This window comes from Xenopus tropicalis, chromosome 9 (genome assembly GCF_000004195.4).
Source record: "Xenopus tropicalis strain Nigerian chromosome 9, UCB_Xtro_10.0, whole genome shotgun sequence".
Lineage (NCBI taxonomy): Eukaryota > Metazoa > Chordata > Amphibia > Anura > Pipidae > Xenopus > Xenopus tropicalis.
In genome coordinates, this window is record NC_030685.2 from 72982535 (window position 1) to 73003928 (window position 21394).

A 21394-nucleotide genomic window follows, 5' to 3' on the forward strand; every position below is an offset into this window, starting at 1 on the left:
TCTATTCGCTCTCCCTTCTGGTGGGGGAAGGAAATTTAGGGAGATAGGTGCCCTTTAAAGCATTGATATCAACAAAGGTGTGAACAAAAGCTAATGCCCCCCTAAGCACAAGGCTGACAATGGGATGTGCTGTTTTACAAGGGTTAGAGTTCAAAAACTCACTAACCCAGCCCTCTCACTAATCTAGAATATTGAAGTAGGTTAAGACCAATAGAAAGTCTAGCTAAGGGGGGGAACAAAACTATGTTCAAAGACCTTCAGGTTAACTTTTAGTATGTAATGGATTGTCCTTTTCTTCAAATAGTCTTCATTTTTTTATTTGTTATAGTTTTTGAATTATTTCCTTCCAGACAATAGCAGCGCTGCTAACGACTCTCTCATTATCGACGGGTATGAGTTTTGGTTTGTCCATGATCAGCGACTCAGTTACAACGAAGCAGCTTTATATTGTGAGGCTATGGATAGTGACTTGGCTTCTGTTAAATCACCGTCTGCCCTAAAGGCCATCCAGATCCATCTAAGAAATTCCAAGGTAATGTCTCCAGTCTCGAAACTGAATTCAGTATTTCCTATCATCTATTGTTAATTACAGTGTTGTTCTATACTGCATTGTTCTTGAGACCATAGAGAGCTGCTGGGGCTGATTATCTATAGAATGCCAAGTGGGGCTTTTGGTGCAATGAGTAGAAGTACTACTTTATTTCATGTATACCACTCCAGTTCAGCAACACTAGAAAATACCTTGGTGGCACTGCCCAGCAGTGGGTGTTCCATGGGCAGGATTGTTCTTGATAATGAATGTAGTGTGTTCTTCAACTGTATTATTAATTGCTTTAGGGTAGGTAACTGACCTTTGGAGCTGTCACATTAATTGTGTTCTTGAAGGGGAACTCCACTGAAACACAACTTCAGCAGTCTTTTCATGATTGTAATGTCATAATAGGGTTTGGAACAGTTCCCTAAGCCCCGCCCCCTGTTCCCCTGCTGATCTGGCTGACTACTTTGAGACTCAAATAAATGTAACTGTAGTCAACTGTCCTCAGTCTGCCTTCAGCCTGCCTCCTCCCAATCCCACAATTCCCTGCACATGTGATGTCAATAAGGAAAGGAACATCACAGTGCAGTGCATTGTGGGTTATGTAGTTCCTGCATGCTGTCTGTAAGCTGTGAAGTTCTTACAATTTGTAACATCAGTGTTTTAGTCCCTCCTACCCTGCCAGGATTTCAAATGATGCAGAAAGAGAAGAACTGTTTTGCAGATGGATTCCAACATAAAAAATTGTATTTATTCATACTTTATAAAGGACCAGTTTACAGTAATAGTTATATTGGGGGTTTCTGTGTTATGTGGGGCTTTTTAACAAATTTTGGTTTGGAAGCCAGAGTTCCCCTTTAAGTTTATTAAACCTTGGTGAGACTTTAATGTGTTTGCCAAAAATGGCCACATGTGCAAAGATTTGTTCAGGCAGTTTGAACAGTTTCATTCTTATTTCCCAAGCATCTGGGCATTAATGGCACAGTATAGGGTGGAATTTTGGAAAAGATGGTCTTCTGAAGCAGAAAGCAAATGTGATCCCATTCCTTGTGGGTAGATGGATATCAACAACTCAGCAGCTCCTGAAGTTGCAATGAGTTCAAAAAATTACTTGTTGTCAACTTACTCAGAGTGGAGGGTTTTTTGCAGGTTATATTAATTTCCAGTTTTTAGTGGTCTCTGGGATATTAGATGTTTTAAACTCCTAATACCAGACATTTGGCTCAACAGCTCTCTTTGAAGGTCAGTGACCCTGACTATCTATGCACTTTCTATACACTAGGGTTGTCGACACTTTAACTTTCAGAGGGAGATGTTGAGCTAATAGCCTAATGTTAGCAGTCTAAAACTGGTATTATCCCAGAAACCACAAAAATTAGAAAACGTATATGCATTTCAGAAGTCCTTTGAGAGGCACACTGAGTAAGTTTATATCAATTCTCCTGTTTAATGGTTGATTATAAGATTAAATTACCATGGAAAACAGAAGCTGAATAATTGCAATCACAGTCAGTCGTACCAACTAGATATACTTTATTACTTCATTACGGCCACAATCAAACTGTAAATATCACCAAAACCAAACATGTACCTAATACCACCGCAGACCGGTATTCTGTTTTACTTCTCTTATGTTAATTTTGTTCTTTGTTTTGTTTTTGATTTGATGTAGTTCGTAAAAAAACAATAAAACATTACCTGTTAAAAAAAAAAAAATTACCACGGAAAACAATAAGCACTGACTGTTTTTAACTGTTTTAAAGTTTTTTTGTTCTTTTCCAATAGAATCTTACACCTCTAACAAAATGGTGGCTTAAATCCATTGATTATGGAGATAATTACCCGTGAGTACCCTTTTCTCTAGCCATCAGCCAGAGCATTTTACATTTTTATATTTTTATATTTTAATTCACCTTTCAATTAACTTTTAGTATGATGTAGTATAAAAGTGCTGTTCTGAGGCACTTGGCAAATTTTGTTCAGCAGCTATCCTGGGATTGGGATTTTGGCGGCTGTCTGGCTGCTAGCAAACAGGCAGTGGTTTGAAGGATAGACAGGAATATGAATAGAGGAGGGCCTAAATAGAAAGATAATAAAAAGTAACAATAACAATAAAACTGTAGCCTCACAGAGCAATAGTTTTTTGGCTGCTGGGGTTAGCGACCCCCATTTGAAAGTTGGAAAGAGTCAGAAGAGGAAGGTAAATAATTCAAATATGAAAATTAAAAAATGAAGACAAATTGAAAAGCTGTTACAAGGCCATTCTATAACATACTAAAGGTTAACCTGAAGGTAACTTAGGTACGGTAACAATGCATTTAAAGCAACTTCAAATATGCTCTCCCCTAGGGGTTATTCATTGCCAAAGAGAGTTTCATTTTCAATATGGTGCCTGTAATTCAGATGGAAAAAAATTACACATTGTTTTTCTCTTTACATTTCCAGGCCCCTTAGATCCCATTACTCTTGGAGACATTTTAGCCACTGCGTGGACATATCTGGATACTTTTGGTTCCCAGGTATAGTTGATATGAATATCTGAATACTCCTCAGAATATGACTGAATTTCAAAAACTTCCTATGCAGCAGGGGCGGGCCAAGCCGACCGGGCGCCCTAGGCAACCCGGTCGGCCACCTCGCCCCTGCACCTCCCCCCCCTCGCGTTTCAGCGTGCATGCGCAGTTCCGGGGGAGGGGGGGGGGCGGTGGCTACGCGATAGTTCATTGCCCCCACCGCGTATTGACAAGCAGTGGGGGCAATGAAAAAGGAGCTAGGGGTAGGCAGGTGAGGCTCCTGCTTGGCGCCCCCCAGTGTTTGCGCCCTAGGCAGCTGCCTCTTCTGCCTACCCCTAGTTCCGGCCCTGCTATGCAGAAATGGCTGAAATGCCAAGTCTGAGATGTACTTTTTTTCTTTCACAGGCTATGGCAAAGACAATAACTGCAATGAAAGGCAACCTTTTATATGTCAAAAGCAGAACTTGACCTTACTGGAGAAAGACTCCCAGAAAGTTGCTCAGTTTAAGGGTGAATGCTCCAAAAATTGGACATCATTTGGAAATAAGGTAACCAAACTTTCGTGACGAAACGCGTAGGGCCGGGTTGGGAGGGCGCGATGTTGGCAGATAGTCAGGCAAGATAACTTTTTTCGGCACACTTGTGTCGGAGGCTATGCGGCTCCTGATAGCCGCAGATAGAATTGAGGAGGAAGGGGGCTGGATGCACTGCACTAACGCGAGCGGCCTGTGTTAACCGGAGATAACACAGAACAGTGAGACTTGGGGGAAGCGGGCTGTAGCCTTCTAACTGTGCAAGCTGGGATGATGTTAACTACTTGGGAGTGGGTGCGATCATTGTTAATTTGGCGCAATTAAAGCCTTTTTCTGCAGGGGTGGTGGACGCTGTTAGGAGCTGGGGTGTGCTCTGAGAGCACATTTGCAGTCAGATCCTAAAGGGAATCTGTTGTGAATATATGAGTGTGTATGTGCTATTAATAGACCTCCTTAAGTAACTGTAGTTTGAATTAGTATTTCAACTTACCACTGAATTATCACAGTTTTCCCCGCTTGTGTTATCTAGGCTACCTTTGTCTGTTTTCCCTAACCTCCTGTGTATGTGTATATATATACATTTGGATACATTTGCCTTTTTTAAGGCCTAGTGAATGTAACTAAAACGTTAAACTTATAGCTTGTATCAATTTAATCCCCCTTTCCAGCCCTAAGAATATAACTAATTGAATCTGACCTCTAACTATCGGCGCCCCCCCCTCCTAGTTTTCTGGTACTATGCTCTACAAGTGACTGCAGTATTAACAACCTGATAACTTTGGGAACTGAGAGTTTGTACGTAGTTATTTTTAATTGGTTTTAACCAGACTTACATTAGGTGACATGTTGCGAGATCTATGCAACACTACTTCATGTTTTTAAAGGTTTCTAATAAAAGGTATGTTTTAGTATATCCAGATGAAGCACAAAAGTAATTCTTTCTATTTTGGTTTTTTTGTTTGGGTGGGAGACACCCTGTGCAGTTCTGACTCGATTTATTTCTAGGTGGTTTGAGTAGTTTTTCTCTTTTTTGTATCAATTTCAGTTATAAAGGTAGTCTGTTATGGTTCATAAGAAAAAACATTTTTTGACTTCTACCAGGTTTTCATCTCTCTTTCTCCTACTATTTCTGTTTCATGATTTGCTCTACTAGCATGAGTGCTGGCAAGCATGGACCATCTTCTTCCTAAAGCAAGTAGCAATTCACTTGTTGTTCCTCCAGAGCAAAATTTAACTTCTCTCCACACCTCCACACTGCCAATCACGGCATACACAATTCTCTTAAACTCAAACACACACAAACACACACTCTTGCTGTCTTCGACTCCCACAGGTCCATGCTTCTGTAAACCCAGTGGGCACTGCCGGGCCACACCCAGTTCCCGACGGTGTTTTCACCAATGAGGTCCCTCCCCCGATTATCCCTAAGATAAATATAATGTACATGAACTCCAGGGGGTTGCACAGGCACCGAGGGCCCCTGAAGGGGTGTGGGTGCCATGGAGGGGCAACAGCCATGGTGGGCCCTGCACCCCTTAGTCAAACTCAGTGAACTGTTCATGAGATGGGGGGTGAGCTGAGCACAGAGGGGGGCCGGTGTACCAAACCATGACAGTAACATTCAAGAGCACAGCAAAAAGGGCACTGACAAACAAAACCGGGGAGAGAACAGACCTGGGGTAAAACATTATAGTAAGAGATATAAAAGGAACAGAAGAGCCATAGTAAAAGAGTGAAAGAAGAAAAAATAAAGGGCTCCAGCTATTGACAAGGACACAGAAAGGGACAGCACAAGGCAAAACAGAGGGCAATACAAGATTATAGTAAAACACAGAATAGAATTAAAGAGAAAATGGTAAAAGAGAAAGGTATGAGGATTAGGAACACTGGGATTCTAAAGGCTGACCAAGGATGAAGTACAAACTTAAATATAGAAACAATATAAATAAATAATCAACTATCTGACATGGTAACACTATTATAGTTCAGCACCACCATACTCAAATTCAGTATTTGGTCTGCATATGGTGTATATTAGTTTAGGTTGTACTTCTACAGTATAAATGTATCATAAAAGGACTGATAGGAAATTATTTTGTATAAGCTGCAATTTTCATCAGATTCCTGTTTTGAATTACAGTGTTATCTGATATTGCCAAAGCCCAAATATGTGCCCTATCAAAAGGCAAAGGAAGAGTGCAGTAGCTACGGAGGAGTGCTCCCAATTATCAGCAACCAACTGGAACAAGGTACAGAACCAAGCGAAAACATAATTGGTGTGAACGGTCTCATTTGCCATCACCACCAATGGGATTTGATTCTGTAGCACCCATTCTTCCATCAGCAGCCAACATCGGCCTGTAATAATAAGTGTTGCCATTCTACCTGCTCTCCCTGTAGCCATTGAAGATTAATGTTCTTTGTGGCAGAACACTTCAACTTCCAGGCTTTTACAACCATGCTAAAATATATGCAGAGACAATAGTAAATGTTTTTATAGTGAAAAAACACTGTGAGGTAAAATCTTTATTTGACTATTAATGGGGACCTGTCACTCTAAGAAATAATTCCAAATCCTACTTTGTCATGTTAATTGAGAAGAATAAGTTTTACTCACAGTATATAAATTATTCACATCTCATTCTCTTCAGTCTCAGAATTCACAATCAAAGCAAATAGGCAGAAACCATTTTGTGAACACTGTTATTCAGGCAAGTTTTGCATCATCCCAGAATCTACTGTACGCCCCAGAAAAGAGGAATTGATACCTATGCACAGGCTCCACAGTTATGAACAGTGAGAAGGGCAGAGGATATTTAGGGTCACACTGGGCCGGTGGGACACTGAGAAAAAAACCCAGTGGGCCCTGGCCCGAGTGATAGCTGAGATTTCAAATGCATTAATAACCGGTATGGATGTTTTAATCAAGAAAAGAATTTGGGTTCCATGTTTAATTTAAAAAAAAGACCTTTATTATACATCTTTTTTTATGTCAGGGTGATAGATCCCATTTAAAGATGATTTTTACTGTGCTAAATATAGTTTGTGGTTTTTTAACCTTAAAATGGAACTGTCACAGAAATGAACATTTAGCATGATCACCATCTCATGGAAACGAGGAACTGTATAAATGAATTAATCACAATACATTGGTGTGTGTCCCCTTTGCCTAGACCAGGGCTGTCCAACTTGAGACCCACGGGATGTGGCCCTTCTAAGGATTTTTCTGGCCCCTAGTCTGGCTAAGGGTGCAACAGACTTCACTATATGACATCATTTCGATATAATCTGACCCTCGAACATGCTTTATGAGAAATTATCAGCCCACTACATGTAATAAGTTAGCCAGCACTGGCCTAGACAGTGGCCCACATTTATTCATGCCCTGGACACTAGTAATTATGCCCCTAAGTGCTCATTTAAAGAGCACACTGACGTATCCAGGAGAACAGGGGGTGTGACTGCTCCTGGGCCCTCACCAGCCAGCCAGACACCGTGCACCCAGTTTTGGAGATTTGCAGGTGCGTGCATGAATGTTCCAGGCAGGGGGCCCCTGGATGCAGATTTTACACCTAGGCCTGCCATCATTTTATTATGCCTCTGGGAAAGCGCTTACATCTAGGGCAGTGATCTGCAACCAGTGGCTCGGGGGCAACATGTTGCTCCCCAACCCCTTGGATGTTGCTCTCAGTGCCCCCAAACCAGGGAGTTAATTTTGAATTCCTGACTTGGGGGCAAGTTTTGGTTGAATAAAAACAAGATTTACTCCCAAATAAAGCCCCCTGTAAGCTGATAGTGTGCATAGAGGCTGCCTAATAGCAAATCTTAGCCCTTATTTGGCTCCTCCATGAACTTTTATGATGCTTGTGTTGCTCTCCAAGTCTTTTTACATTTGACTGTGGCTCACGAGTAAGAAAGGTTGGGCATCCCTGATCTAGGGTATACACACACTTTTCACCTTATTTTGGATTAAGAACACAGTATAAGTTGCACTAATGTATTTTATATAATATATAATGTACTGACTGATTCTCACAAAGCTGCAGGTAGAGAGACAGATTGCTGAGGGAGGGATAGTGATTCACATGTCAATATTTCAGATTACATCACCACCTTGCTTCTGAAACTGCAGTCAAAATTGTGGATTGGATTGTCTTCTGTAAATCAAAGCATCCCAACATGGGTCAATGGCCACAGCTATGAGTATGAAAACTTCCACCCCTTTCTAAAGGGAAAAATGAGAAGCAACCCAGAAAATGTAAGTAAAATAGTGATTTCAGTGAGGGGTTTTGTAACCATGTAAAGGCACAAGGCTGCTGAGTATCACTCATGTATTATAAGGGATAATGTACCCCCTACTGTAAATGATAAGGATATTAGAAGTCACTGAGGGGTTCTGTGACCATATAAAGGCACAAGGCTGCAGGCTGAGTTATACAGGGAACTCTGAGTATCACTCATGTATTATAAGGGATAATGTACCCCCTACTGTAAATTATAAGGATATTAGAAGTCACTGAGGGGTTCTGTGACCATATAAAGGCACAAGGCTGCAGGCTGAGTTATACAGGGAACTCTGAGTATCACTCATGTATTATAAGGGATAATGTACCCCCTACTGTAAATGATAAGGATATTAGAAGTCACAGAGGGGTTCTGTAACCATGTATAGGCACAAGGCTGCAGGCTGAGTTATACAGGGAACTCTGAGTATCACTCATGTATTATAAGGGATAATGTACCCCCTACTGTAAATTATAAGGATATTAGAAGTCACTGAGGGGTTCTGTGACCATATAAAGGCACAAGGCTGCAGGCTGAGTTATACAGGGAACTCTGAGTATCACTCATGTATTATAAGGGATAATGTACCCCCTACTGTAAATGATAAGGATATTAAAAGTCACAGAGGGGTTCTGTAACCATGTAAAGGCACAAGGCTGCAGGCTGAGTTATAAAGGTAATGGAACTCCAAGGATGCTCTCATTTTTTAAAACACAAGGTACATTATTTTTTATATTTCACAAGTTTTGGTGATATATGACATCATAGTACTGATTATAACTGAATCTATCACTAAGGTTTGTTTCTATACATATATTTTAGAAGTTGTTCATAGCTTTTGTTGTATAATATAATTATTAGGGCATTAGAAAAAGACAGACGAGTCCTTGGCCCATGAGCTTACAATTAATGCATTGTTCTGTCTGTATTAATTTTGCTAATTTGATTGATTTTCAAATAAACTTACACTGGAACGTCCTGCTTTTATTTCCACAGGCATTTACTGAAACTAATAGGCACTGTTTCTTTATTGAAAACAATCCAAAATCAGCGTTTTTTGGAACATGGGATATAACTTCATGCTCAGATCAGCAGTATGTGTCTTTTTGCCAGAAAGATAAAGGTAAATAAAACAACTAAAGACATGATTTTACCAGCTGATTAAGTGAAGTAAAGTCAGAAACTGAAACTAATTGTTTGATATGATCAATGTAGGGATGAACGGAAACGGAACTCAAAGCGACTCGCCTGAGGATTTAGAATACAACGGTCACAAGTACAAGGTTATACATAGAAATGTGACGTGGTACTTGGCCTTGTTAGAATGCAACAACCACAGTATGGAGCTGGCCAGTATTACAGACCAGTATCAGCTTGCCTATCTCTCAGTTCAAGTCAGCTACATGGATCATGCAATGTGGATTGGGCTGACTAGCAGCAATGTATGTATATATTATATTTATATGTTCTCCCCTGTATTTTAACCTCCATATTAGATTGGTTGACCTGCTGCACCATTTTCTCTTCCCAGGATGGAGTCAACTATCGATGGCAAGATGGACAGCAGGTAGTTCTCAGTAGATGGTCCGAAGATGAAGAAGATGGGGAGCAATGTGTATATATTGACACCGATGGTTTCTGGAAGACAGTGAGCTGTGACGCTGAGCTTCCAGGAGCATTCTGTCACCAAGGTTTATATGATTTTTTTGTCTTGTCTCTCACTGCACTCTTTTTAAACCTTCCTCTTTTCATCCTGGGCCAAACTATGTCTGAGGGTTAGAAGGGAATTGATAATCTAATCTCCCCATCAAAGTGTGTGGTTTTTGGACAACACAGTCCCACCACCGATAGAGAAATGGACAGGAAGCCAAGCGCACAAATGACTGGTACCTTGTACTTTGGTGAGATTCTACCAGCCCGAACCCAACATGGCTGTCCATGTTTCACCATAAACCAGGTCATAAAGGCTTGGGTAATTCATTGTTGAGAGCCTTTACCTTCCATGTTCCCTGTCAGCCTTCATATGGTTTTCTTTATGGGTCTTAGAAGTAAGATGGGATAGAGACATGAATACCCTATACGGACAGACAAATTGAGGAAACCCATAGCAACCAGTCAGAATTTTCCAACAGGCATTCTGTATTTGACTGATCAGTGACTGATTGGTTGCTATGGGTTATTTAACCTCAGCTTAGTGAATACAGAATTTATTTCATTTAGAAACCAGGCATTTGAAGGGGCGCTGACATCAAACTAGTACCCCATGTTTTAATGTTGTACTATTTGTGTAATAACAGTAGATCATAATATTTACTTCTTTTGTAGTTGGGGACATGACCGTCAAGTGCCATGACTGGTGCTTGAGAGTTTTCTGTTATGGCAGGATTTATACCCAGCGCTACCCTAGATACAGCCCCTCCCCGTGCCTGGCCCCAGGCACTCCAAGCTTACATCCTACCTGCTTATCAGTGTATCAGTGATCCATATAAAGAAATGTGTTATTTTATTACAGAGAATCCCAAGAAGAAACCATTGGAGAATACACAGGCTTGTCCACACGAAATTCGTGATAAGCCATGGATTCCTTTCCGGAACAGTTGCTATGCCTTTATCTTAAAACATGATCGTTGGAACCAGAATGAAGATGAAGATGAACAGTTTCATTGCAGAATGCTCAGTAAGTAACAGAGGATAATTGTTGCAGCATTAAGCTGATTTGTTGATGATTACATTTCAGAATTCTGTCCATTAATTGACTGATGGGGCCTAGCATATATGTGTGCCTTGGCTTGTTTGTGTGCACTGTGAATCCTATGATCCCAGGGGGCGGCCCTTAACTCTTAAAATGGCAATTTTCTATTTAGGATTACCCAATAGCACATACTGCTAAAAAAGTATATTTATATGAAAATGGTTTATTTAGATGAAGCAGGGTTTTACATATGAGCTTGTTTAGGGGTATAGTTAGGGGTATAGTTTTCATTTAAGCCCAGTTTCCCAGCACTGAATAAGTCTGTTCTTTATCCCCATGAAAAATGAAGCCAAAATGACATCATTATCTGTATATGTAAGATCACAGCAAGTTGGTTGAAGATTTAACAATCTCATTGGTGAATTCTCTTGCATCTGTAATGAAGGTTTTGGGCAACAGAATTCTCATTGTTGATTTCTTTTCCCATGTTTAATTAAGTTTTCCATCAACTTCTACAGACAACTAGGGGGCGCAGCAGGACAGAGTTACAGTTTGACTTAGTGTCCCTTTAAAATGGCAGAGTAAAGATTAAACTGTAAGGATATGTTCTTTTTGGATATATGCTTGTAAATAAATGGCTAAAATGTGAAGCAAACCGTAAAGGTTGAGCTTGGGAGGAATTTAGGGGCATATCTTAAATTGCACAGGTCTGCTGTAGATTGAATGTGGTACAGAATTTTGTTTTGCTTCTCCATGTTGTACATGTATTTTATTTAGTCACTACATTGTTTGTTTTTTCTTATTGTACAGACCCAGATTCTCATCTTTTGAGCATTAAAGATGAGGAGGAAAACAAATTTATTCTGAAAGAGCTCAGACCATACAGTGACTTGGTGCAGTGGGTGCAATTGGGAATGTATTATGATGCAACAGGTAATCATGGGAAATATATCCACTATGAATAAGCGCTGTGGGAATTGTTGCCTCGATTCTTTTGTGCCAGCTCACAACTGACGGGAAAGCGGAACAGTCTGCAGCATGAATCTAGATTAGATACAGCTTAGTCATGCAAGACTTGGGTTTAATGTGTGTGGTTTTAAAGAGACAAGGTGGTGAATCTATTCGACTTGACATTGTCTTGTCTGCATCATGCTAAATATTGTTTAGGGGCCCTTCAGCCAAAAAATTGCACAAAGAAAAATGTCATTCTAAGCAACTTTCCAATACACATTAAAAATGCTCAGTGGTTTTAAAGTTATTTGTTCTCTGATGTAGACATTTTTGAATTGTTTTCTTTTTTGTTCAGTAGCTTTCATTTTTGGCAGGTATCGGGTTGCTAGGGTCCAGTTTCCCTCAGCAACCAGCCAGTGGAGGACTAGATGATAATATGAGTGGGTCTCAATAGAATGATTAGTAAGAAAACATAATATCGATAAAATAGTGGCCTCACAGAGCAATATTTTGTTGCCTGAGGGGGTCAGTGATCCCCATGACATTGGGAGGGCCCCTTTAAGGTGCACGACACCTTATAATAATTCCATTGTTGGAAATGTTCTAAAAATAAAAGGAAAAAAAATGCTTGGGACCTGTTTTTTTGGGTTCTTTCTGTAATTTGTAAGCCTGCTACAAATCATTTAAACATTAAATAAACCCAATAAGATTGTTTTGCCACCAATATAGATTCATGCAGCTTAGTTACTACTAAGTACAAGGTTCTGTATTATTATTACAGAGACAAAGGAAATCATATTCATAAATATTACAATTATTTGCTTATAATGGACTCTACAGGAGGTGGCCTTCCCATAATTTGGAGCTTTCTGGAAAACAGGTTTCACCTTAAACCATTCAAGCTTGTAATCTTTGGTTTTCTGAACATCTTCACATGCCTGTTCCACAGAGAGAAAGTTCCGCTGGGATGACAAGACCTTTGTGACGTATTCAAACTGGAGGTGGGGAAGACCACAAGGTACCAATTACAGCTTCTTGGCAGCCATGAACTCTGATGGCCTTTGGGATATGTTAAAGCCGGACATAGGGGTTGACTTGTTCTTCTTCAAACACAAAACTGCCTTGGTCTGCAAGTTAGACATGGGTAAGTGAAGTAATCCTTGCACCCTATATATTCACCTTATAAGCAAAGGCCTTTCATTACTCATGTAATGTTTATATATACATATGTGCTCTCACACACAAATGCTGTTCTGGCTGGACTTACAGCCTTTGCCATTATGAAATCTGCAAGGCTTAAAGACAGATCAGTGATTTGGATGAACCCTTATTTCACTTCATAAGAAGCCACACATACGGGTTGGTTCATAGTTGGGGGTCACAGAGCATTTTTTATGCACTTTGCAACTTGTTCCACATGCAGTACCTAAGGCACAACTCTTGCACTCTATGGTGCTTCAGTGGAGCACAAAACCTTGCACTCTGTATGCAATGCTGCACATGTTCAGTGGTGCTGCACAGAGACTGGGTGGTGTGTGGGAAGATGCAGGGAAGTATTTAGGTGTGGTGCCACCCTAGACAACCTAAGTACACCCCCCCAAGACGGCAGAAGTGGCCTCACTCCTGTGTGTGTGACTTCACTTCCTGTGAAATTAATGGGGGGAAATTATGACAGATCCCTCACTCCCTCCCAGCTCCACTGGAAGATTTTCACTGGTAGATCTGGCGGCAGCTGGGGAGGACTTTTATTTTTTTCCATTTTTAAACTTTATTGGTTATATAGGCCCTCGGGTGCCATCCCTGGGAAGTCGAGTAAGCTAGGGAGCACCATGGGACGTGAGGTGCAGGCTTTAAGTACAGAGTTCCCTTGTGTCCCTTAGAGCTTTGAGTATTTGCACCTTTACCATTAGTAAGTTAGCCCTTTTGTCAGTTTTTAGCCACTTCTCTCCAAAATGTTTGGAGATTTGGCAGTGGTACAGCAGTCTTCATTGGCTTCATATAATAATGAGAAAATGGGACACTTACAAAAAATATCTACAAAACACATGCAGCTTGTATAACATCCATTGTCCAAACACCGTAGTGGTCATTTCATTTCACCCCTGCCAAATTGTGCCAGCACTAAGGGGTGCATAATCGCTCCTGTACTGCTCAATCCCAAAGCACTTGTGGCTGGGGCATTTCTGCTCTTGGCAGATCTGACAGGTCCAGTACCCAGTGAGGCAGGAACAGCACGGTCATAGGGAAGGTGGTAAGGACAGGGCTATGTAGTGTTATGTGTGCTGGTGCTTCTGAAGGGTGAGCTAATTAAGGGTCTGGAGTGGGGTTGCCTACATACCTACCTCCACATATGGAAATAGTAGCATATTGGGAGTAATAAAAGTAATGTGGCAGTATGGGGCTTCTACAGGTTTCCCAAATATTCACCAATATAAAGGACAATGCTGGAGGGTACAGTGCTGTGTGTGTATGTGCTGTGTATGTAAGTACATACTGTACCATTCTTTTTTGTTAAAGGGTTAAGATATAACTCCTAAACGATGTATGAAAACTGATATAAAAGACCAAATAAAAGAAGCATTGTATATAAGCATATGTATATGTTGTTTTATTGTTCCTTGTGTATGTTCTAATGATTAACTACTTATAGACAGGCCTGACCACAACAGTTCTCAGGCTCCAGCCATGACCTATGACAACATTCAGTACCATATTATTGAGAAGAAAGTGAACTGGCATGAAGCTATTAAAGAATGCAGAAAGGCGGGCAGCCATCTGGCCAGTGTGCACAGTGAGGGCCAGGAGGATGTCTTAAAAGAGATCGTAGAGCATGATGGGTTTCCACTCTGGATTGGATTATCAAGCCAGGAAGTAAGTGGAGATTTCTGTATGTTCCCCTTTCTTTGCTGTTTATTCCCTTCTAAGTTAACTAACTCCGCATTGGGCAGTGATAGACCCTCAGATATTGTTGAACCAAAACTCCCAGAACTTTATTCATAGTTGTGTTTAACTAAACCCCCAACTCCCGGCATTTCACTAATAGCCTAAGGCTTGTGGCTGCCTTTGGACCTTGCCTACTTTGCAACATAATTTTGTTGTGTTGTTGTAACAGGTAGATCCTTCCCGCTATGAGTGGTCCGATGGTAATAGTTATGATTATTTTCCTGTCGGGTATGAGCAACCAAATACTATCGGCAACTGCGTGTTCATGGACACAAAGGGATTCTGGAATTCAAAAAACTGCATGGAACCCTTAAATGGTGCCATCTGCTACAGTCCAAGTAAGTTGGGAAACATTTTCCTTCTCTCCACGTTTAAGGTAAAAGCACATACTATGGATTTGGCCATTATGTCGACCAGATGGCTGCAGCAAATGTTGGTGGCTTCTATACTTGATATAAAGTGGCAAGAACACTGATTTATCCTTTCTTTCCCAAATAGGTACAGTGGAATCAAAGGCCAGTCATGCTATATGTTCAGACACCCCCGGAGAAGGAATGTGGGTGCGCGAGAAATATTTTTGCTATGGATTTGATGAAGGCCTTTATAATTATTCTTTATTCACCAGTGACACAGCCAGCAGTATCTGCCATACATTAGGTATGCCCATGTTCCACCTTAACATTGGGATTTCTATTCCACCTTAATATGGATGTTATTGCTTAGCTCCGGCTCTTTATCGGTGCTTTGATAATGAAAATTCATGACAAATGGATTGTTTTTGTCATTGCATCTCTTTGAGAACTGTACATAACACTACATACATTGTGTACATTATACATTGTGCTGCTCCACCCATATGTTACCTGACTACAGCCTGCAGCATATTACCAACGACTGTAGTCCAACAACCATAGCTAAAAACATTGCTGTGTGCACAAAAAATTATGTTTGATGTCCCCCAGGGCCCATAGCCCAGTTAATGCAGAGTATTTTCCATTAAGATGAGTAATGATGATTTTTATTGGGTAATTCTCTTGCATCTGTAATTATGCTTGGGGTGCTAGGAGGGAAAACTAAGTCAGTGCAAGAGAAGGTATATGTCTCATTTAAGTTATAATTCTTGCATCCCAAAGCAAGTTACCTCCTCTTCAAATCTGATTGGCTCCCTACTCTCTTACTTTACTTTTTATCAAGAGTAAAATCAACTACTATCCAGTTTGTGACTGTAAACCCCACAGAAGTCTGTAAGTGTCCCTACTTCAAGGGGAAGTAATACCGAGGCTGCCAGCAGCCTCAATACTTGTCCACTATATATATTGTACTTGATGAGGGAGTAATGCATGGCTTCGCACCCACTGGTGGGATTTCTAATCAAACTCTTTCTAAATAATGGGTTACAGGTCCAAACACTATATATATAGCTGCTGATATTCAGAATTTGTGTTAAGTTTGTGTTGACAATGTATTCCTGCAGATCCTACGTCTGAGGTCCTGTCCATTACTGATGTAGAAGAAAATGAATTTGTCAGCCAGTACCTAAAATCCAATGCCTTCATCACCAAAAGAGTGTGGCTTGGCTTGGATCCACAGTCCTCCAGTAAGTGGCAACTCTTCTATTTGGAGACAGTATAGGGCTCGTTTATGAATTACAGTGAAAAGTGGTAAAATGAACTCAAAACTGTGTGCACTTGGAATCTATTCGTAAAGGTGCTCTGCTTCTTTAATGTAGCGTTGTGCTCCTGTGCAGCCTACTCTGATGCACTGCTCACAACTGTACACACGGAGCAAAGTGCAGGGCCCATGTACGTCAGGGAACACTGGAACACCTGAAGCTGTTGTAAGAAGCATTAACTGAGTGCTTATGAGCAAATGATACTATCACTGGAGAATGTTCTAGCCTGCCTCTAGTCTGAGGTTAGCAATATGGCATCTCCTTTGCCTTCTATAAATGCTAAATCACATTAATGTTCTGTGCTTACTACAAGTAATAAATATATCCATTGCTGTCCCGGTTGAAAAATGTATAGGGTTATTGGGCTCAGTGATTTTTATTTGTCCACTTTATGCTGCTATAGTTATGGCTGTGTGGTCCCATACTAACAACTGTGTCTGATGCAGCGCTTTCTGGCTGCAGGAGTTTAGCAGGTTCTAAGGGCCAGTAAGCCTAGCAACAAATGTTTTGTAACTTACAGTAGCTAGGGACAGTGACATTGTGCATTCCGTATGCTGCTCTATTGCCAGACTCAAATGTTAGTGTAGTGTGTGTGGGGGGGTTACTGCAAACCACTGTTAGTTTTGAGTTGCAATCAATCAGACTTTCTGTTTGTTACTATAACAATGTGCATTTGCACCTATTTTTGTGGTTTACTTTCAGCCACTGGCTGTAAGTGATGCTGTTAATTAACTGGATGATTTTTAAGGTCCTGTAACTGTAACCAGCGGAGGCTCAAAAAGTGTCTGTATATTTGCAGGTAAGGAGCCAAAATGGTTGGATGGCTCCTCTGTACAGTATAAAAACTGGGGCCCAGAAGATGACACCTCCACGAATCACTGTGCCGTTTTCTACCCCGAAACTGGTTCGTGGAAAAGGGTGTCCTGCTCGTCCGGCCATGCTAGAGTCGTCTGCAAAGCACCGCTCAGTAAGTCCTACTAACACCTAACGAGCCCCTCAAGTCCTCTCCATTAAAGGAACAGTAACACCAAAAAATAAAAGTGTACCACCCTATCACACCACAAGCATTGGGTACACCTCTACATTACCTAAATGCTTAATGCATGCTCACAGTTACAAACACCTCCAGATAAATACAGACAATATTCTAATGACATTCAAGTCAATATAGGGCATCACTTATCAGTTATTACTGGTGACATTATTATGCACTGATTATAGCTGATGATGTAATTAAGCACAGTTTATGTTTAAGGGTATAATTTACAGGATATTGATGACTCCTGTGTAACACATATATTTATATATCTATATAGACAGATTATTGCAGGGCAGGCACTCACATATAAAAAGACAGTCCTGCCTCGGTGCAGTTCTTGTAGTTGGGTGCAGTTCTCTAACATGTATGTCACCATGGAAAGGAATCCACACGACTCAGGAAAGAGTGCCGCACACACAGGGGCTTGATACAAAAGAAAAGGTGTTTTTATTGGAAAAAATTCCAACGTTTCGAGCATGACCAGTGCTCTCCCTCAGTGGTTTGTTGAATTTTTTCAATAAAAACATTTTTTATTTTGCATCATGCCCCTGTGTGTGCGGCACTCTTTCTATTATATTTTTGTTTTTGACCTGCACCAAGGGCATTTGGAATTGTACAGGGTGTGCTCCTTCCTGTGTACTATATATATATATATATATATATATATATATACATACAGTAACTACAAGGAAGAGTCCCATGGGAATGAATCCTAAGAAGCCACTGATATTCTGCTTTTTGTCCTGTCATTGCAGAGTCTGGGAAAACTGGAATTGCCATTGGATTTGCAGTGTTTATTATCACTATCCTGCTCGTTGGCCTCGTGGTCTATTTCTACCAAACCCGAAGACCCTACTTCTCCTCGGCAGTTCGTTACCAGCGCACAGAAGACGAAATGGAGACCATGGTTGTCAACTCGTGATAAACGCTCCGGTACAATGCACTGGCTTTAATTTGCACAGGTTGTGTGTGTTTAACTGTAATGTTTGTGTTCTGCCAATTTCTGCTTTTATTATTTTATTAATATTTTCACATCTGTTGAAATCTATGAAATAATTTCCATCAACATCAGAAAGAGCAGAGACGAGAATATTTAATTTGCGAAAGTGTAATTTAAAGGAACAGTCCTGGGGTCCCAGGGGTGGGCAGTTGCAGGTGTTGCCGGACGTCAATACCCACTGTTTTTAGATATCATTGTTATGGTGCCAGTTTGAGAAAACCTGGACCCCTGCAGACACCCATCCCTGAGTTAGATATTAGGTGCTCTGCTATAAAAGCATAGGTTACAAAGTAAAGAGCCACAGGGAGGCCATTTTTATGTATATTGATAGAACTGCATAGACACTTACTGTGTTTCCAGCAAGCCGTGGGAAGCAGTTTTATGTGCACTCCTCACTTCCTTGCCATAACATTGTGCTTAGCTGTAGTCAGGCACAGCAGAGCTTGTTAAGGGCAAGTTAAATATCTTCATCCAGCCTGCTGAAAACAAACCTGGTGTTGGGTATCTTCTTTTATCTAGGCATGAAGCCTTAGTTACTATGTATGTGAGTATCTCTATATAGAATAGAGGGAGAATGAAGCAGAGTCACTATTTTTTAGCATTGCAAAGGGATCCTTGATTTACCCAAAATGAGCTTCTTTATTGTCTCTGGGAACAGCCAAGTTATCCCAGTCGGCAAGCTGCGTTTAAAATAGGCTCTGCCAATACTGTGATCTGGGATCAATTGTACCTTTCCCTGTACAGGTATAAGATCTGTTATTTGGAATGCTTGCCTCATAAGGTTTCCTGATAATGTTGTCTTTGTATAATGTGAAGCACCAATCTACCCCAAGTCTACTCAAATAATTTAAACTAGATAATAGATCTCATACATATAAGTGGATGCCTGCTAAAAAAACAATATGCTGCCCTCATTGGGAGCTCCCTCCATGGGGGGGGGGGGGCTTTATGCTTACCGCAAGCATTTTTGTGTCCCCCAACCAGAATAATTTTCCTATCATAAGTGCCCTTTAATTGCACGTATTTTCCTAATTGAAGAAATAGCTGGTACATTATGGTGTAATGTGATTGGTTGCTTTCAAATGCTCCCTGCTGATTGGTTTCTATGGGTTACAAATGTTATGTCATTTTGTACAGTACTTTTATTTTTAAAAGGAGGGTTGTTTAATGTGTTATTGTTCAGTTTTGTGTATGAATGTATTTATGTTCTCTAACTGTAAATTGTACAAAGCTTGATCAACTCATAGAGGCTCATTTACGAAGAAGCTGCTGCCACTGGGTCACTTTATGGTTGGCTATAATATGATATAATGCATGTGGGTCGCTGGCAGTTCTGCCCTTAGGTGCAACATATAGCTTCTACATTTACGACTTAGTGAGAGGCTGTAATATGTACCTGTCCCTGCCTTGGAGCAGTATAGACCCCTGTGGCCCTGCATTGGATAGGGTGGCTTCTTTACTTGCAGGTGCTTTTATCCACCCAAAACCCATATGATTACTAAAATACTGCAGGGAGATAATAATCCAGCCCTGGCAATTCCGTGTTGCCATTGGATAATATTTGATAATATCAAAATGAGGCGTAAGGTCTAGGTATGAAGTATTCCCTCCCCTATAGATTAGTTGAGATCCCTGCACTCGCCTTGTGCAAACCCCTAACCCACAGTGCTTTGCAGCACATCCAGCAGGAGTCTGAGGAAGACAAATATGGCAGGGAAAGGGCCAAAAACGTATTCACTTTCTAAAGCACAGCAGCCCTTGAGTCCCAGGGTTTTATATCAATATAAAATATATTTTATGACCAAGTAAAACCTGAGCTAGAAGTTACAGAATCAAGAAATATTGCCTGTGAAATTGTTTTTGGCAGATCCGAGAGGGCATTTCCCTGGGGCCCCCCACACCCCAAGAGGCCTTTGATCAGAACATCCCCTCGGTACATGTACAAGGCCGGGGTTACTGGCAATACAATAAATGTATTAACCCTATTTGTCCTGCCTCCAAGCGCCGACCAATTCGTGCCTTCTGTGTTACTCATCTCCCCAACCACCCAGCAACTTTGTGGCCTGTTTTCCTGACAAATGGACTTTGTAGAGACAGATGTTTTCAGTTATATGTCGTGACAAATACTGATTAAAGGGGAACTCCACCCAAACTTAAGCTTCTTAAAAAGTAAACATAATTTCAAGCAACTTTGCAATATACATTGATTAAAAAAACATGCAGCCTTTTCATGATTATTTATGTAATAATAGGGTTTGGAACAGTTCCCTAAGCCCCGCCCCCTGTCCCCCTGCTGATCTGGCTGACTACTTTGAGACTCAAATAAAATGCAACAGTAGTCGCCTGTCCTCAGCCTGCATCCTCCCAATCCCACAATTCCCTGCACATGTGATGTCAAGGAAAGGAACATCACAGTGCAATGCATTTTGGGTCATGTAGTTCCTGCATGCTGTCTGTAAGCTGTGGAAAAGTTGTTACAATCTGTAACACCAATGTTTTAGTCCCTCCTCCCCTGCCAGAATTTCAAATGATGCAGAAAGAGAATTGTTTTGCAGCTGGATTTCAGCATATAAAATTGGTATTTATTTATACTTTCTGAAGGAACAGATTACAGGTATATGAGGGGTTTCTGTATTGTGTGGGGTTTGGAGTCCCCCTTTAAGCTACTGCTCTCTCCCCCATCAGATCACTTTGGGGACATTGGGCCTCAATAGAATTCTCCTGTCGTTGCACTCTTCAGCTCTCCTCATCAGGCAGCCAAACCTTAATGGGGTTGTTTTCCTTCAGGTTCAAGGAAGTGTAAACCCTCAAAAGAAATGAATGTAAAATGGTTATTGCACTCTCTCCTAAGCACTTTTGTTATTTAAATTAATTATTTAGTTTTCTATTTTTCAGTATTTAATTTTAAACTGCTAATATGAAACAACAGCGCCCCCGGTGTCGGCTGAAAATTTCACAAGGCAACTTCTTGTGCTACTGTTCTGCTTAGAACTGACCAGGGAAACGCCAGGCGACTCCTCCCTGCTCAATAACTTCATTATTTTATATTTTTCATTTTAACATTGGCTTTAACTCATTGATGAGCAGCATCATTTACATCCCCGGAAACACCACTGATTTTCTAATCCCCCGATCTGCCTAACCATAACCCCAAATGGCCCTGTACAACTCATCTGCCTAACTATAACCCCAAGTGGCCCTGTACAACTCATCTGCCTAACCATAACCCCAA

The 21394-nt window shown here is 40.9% G+C and overlaps 1 protein-coding gene across 2 annotated transcripts in view; it reads left to right on the plus strand.

The window, feature by feature from the left end:
• The window catches only part of ly75 (lymphocyte antigen 75), a 47982-nt gene extending 27604 nt beyond the window's left edge, over positions 1-20378 (plus strand). For both annotated transcript variants that reach the window (XM_002933278.5, XM_018097580.2), the window contains 18 exons: positions 351-532; positions 2321-2379; positions 2981-3054; positions 3454-3596; positions 5722-5830; positions 7682-7839; positions 8862-8988; positions 9081-9307; positions 9397-9556; positions 10378-10542; positions 11368-11490; positions 12458-12652; positions 14159-14379; positions 14621-14789; positions 14950-15108; positions 15926-16048; positions 16923-17090; positions 17918-20378. In XM_002933278.5, coding sequence (XP_002933324.2) covers positions 351-532; positions 2321-2379; positions 2981-3054; positions 3454-3596; positions 5722-5830; positions 7682-7839; positions 8862-8988; positions 9081-9307; positions 9397-9556; positions 10378-10542; positions 11368-11490; positions 12458-12652; positions 14159-14379; positions 14621-14789; positions 14950-15108; positions 15926-16048; positions 16923-17090; positions 17918-18084 — 2729 coding nt within the window. In that variant the 3' untranslated portion in view covers positions 18085-20378. The remainder of the gene's footprint in view (positions 1-350; positions 533-2320; positions 2380-2980; positions 3055-3453; positions 3597-5721; positions 5831-7681; positions 7840-8861; positions 8989-9080; positions 9308-9396; positions 9557-10377; positions 10543-11367; positions 11491-12457; positions 12653-14158; positions 14380-14620; positions 14790-14949; positions 15109-15925; positions 16049-16922; positions 17091-17917) is intronic.
• The last annotated feature ends 1016 nt before the right edge of the window (positions 20379-21394 follow it).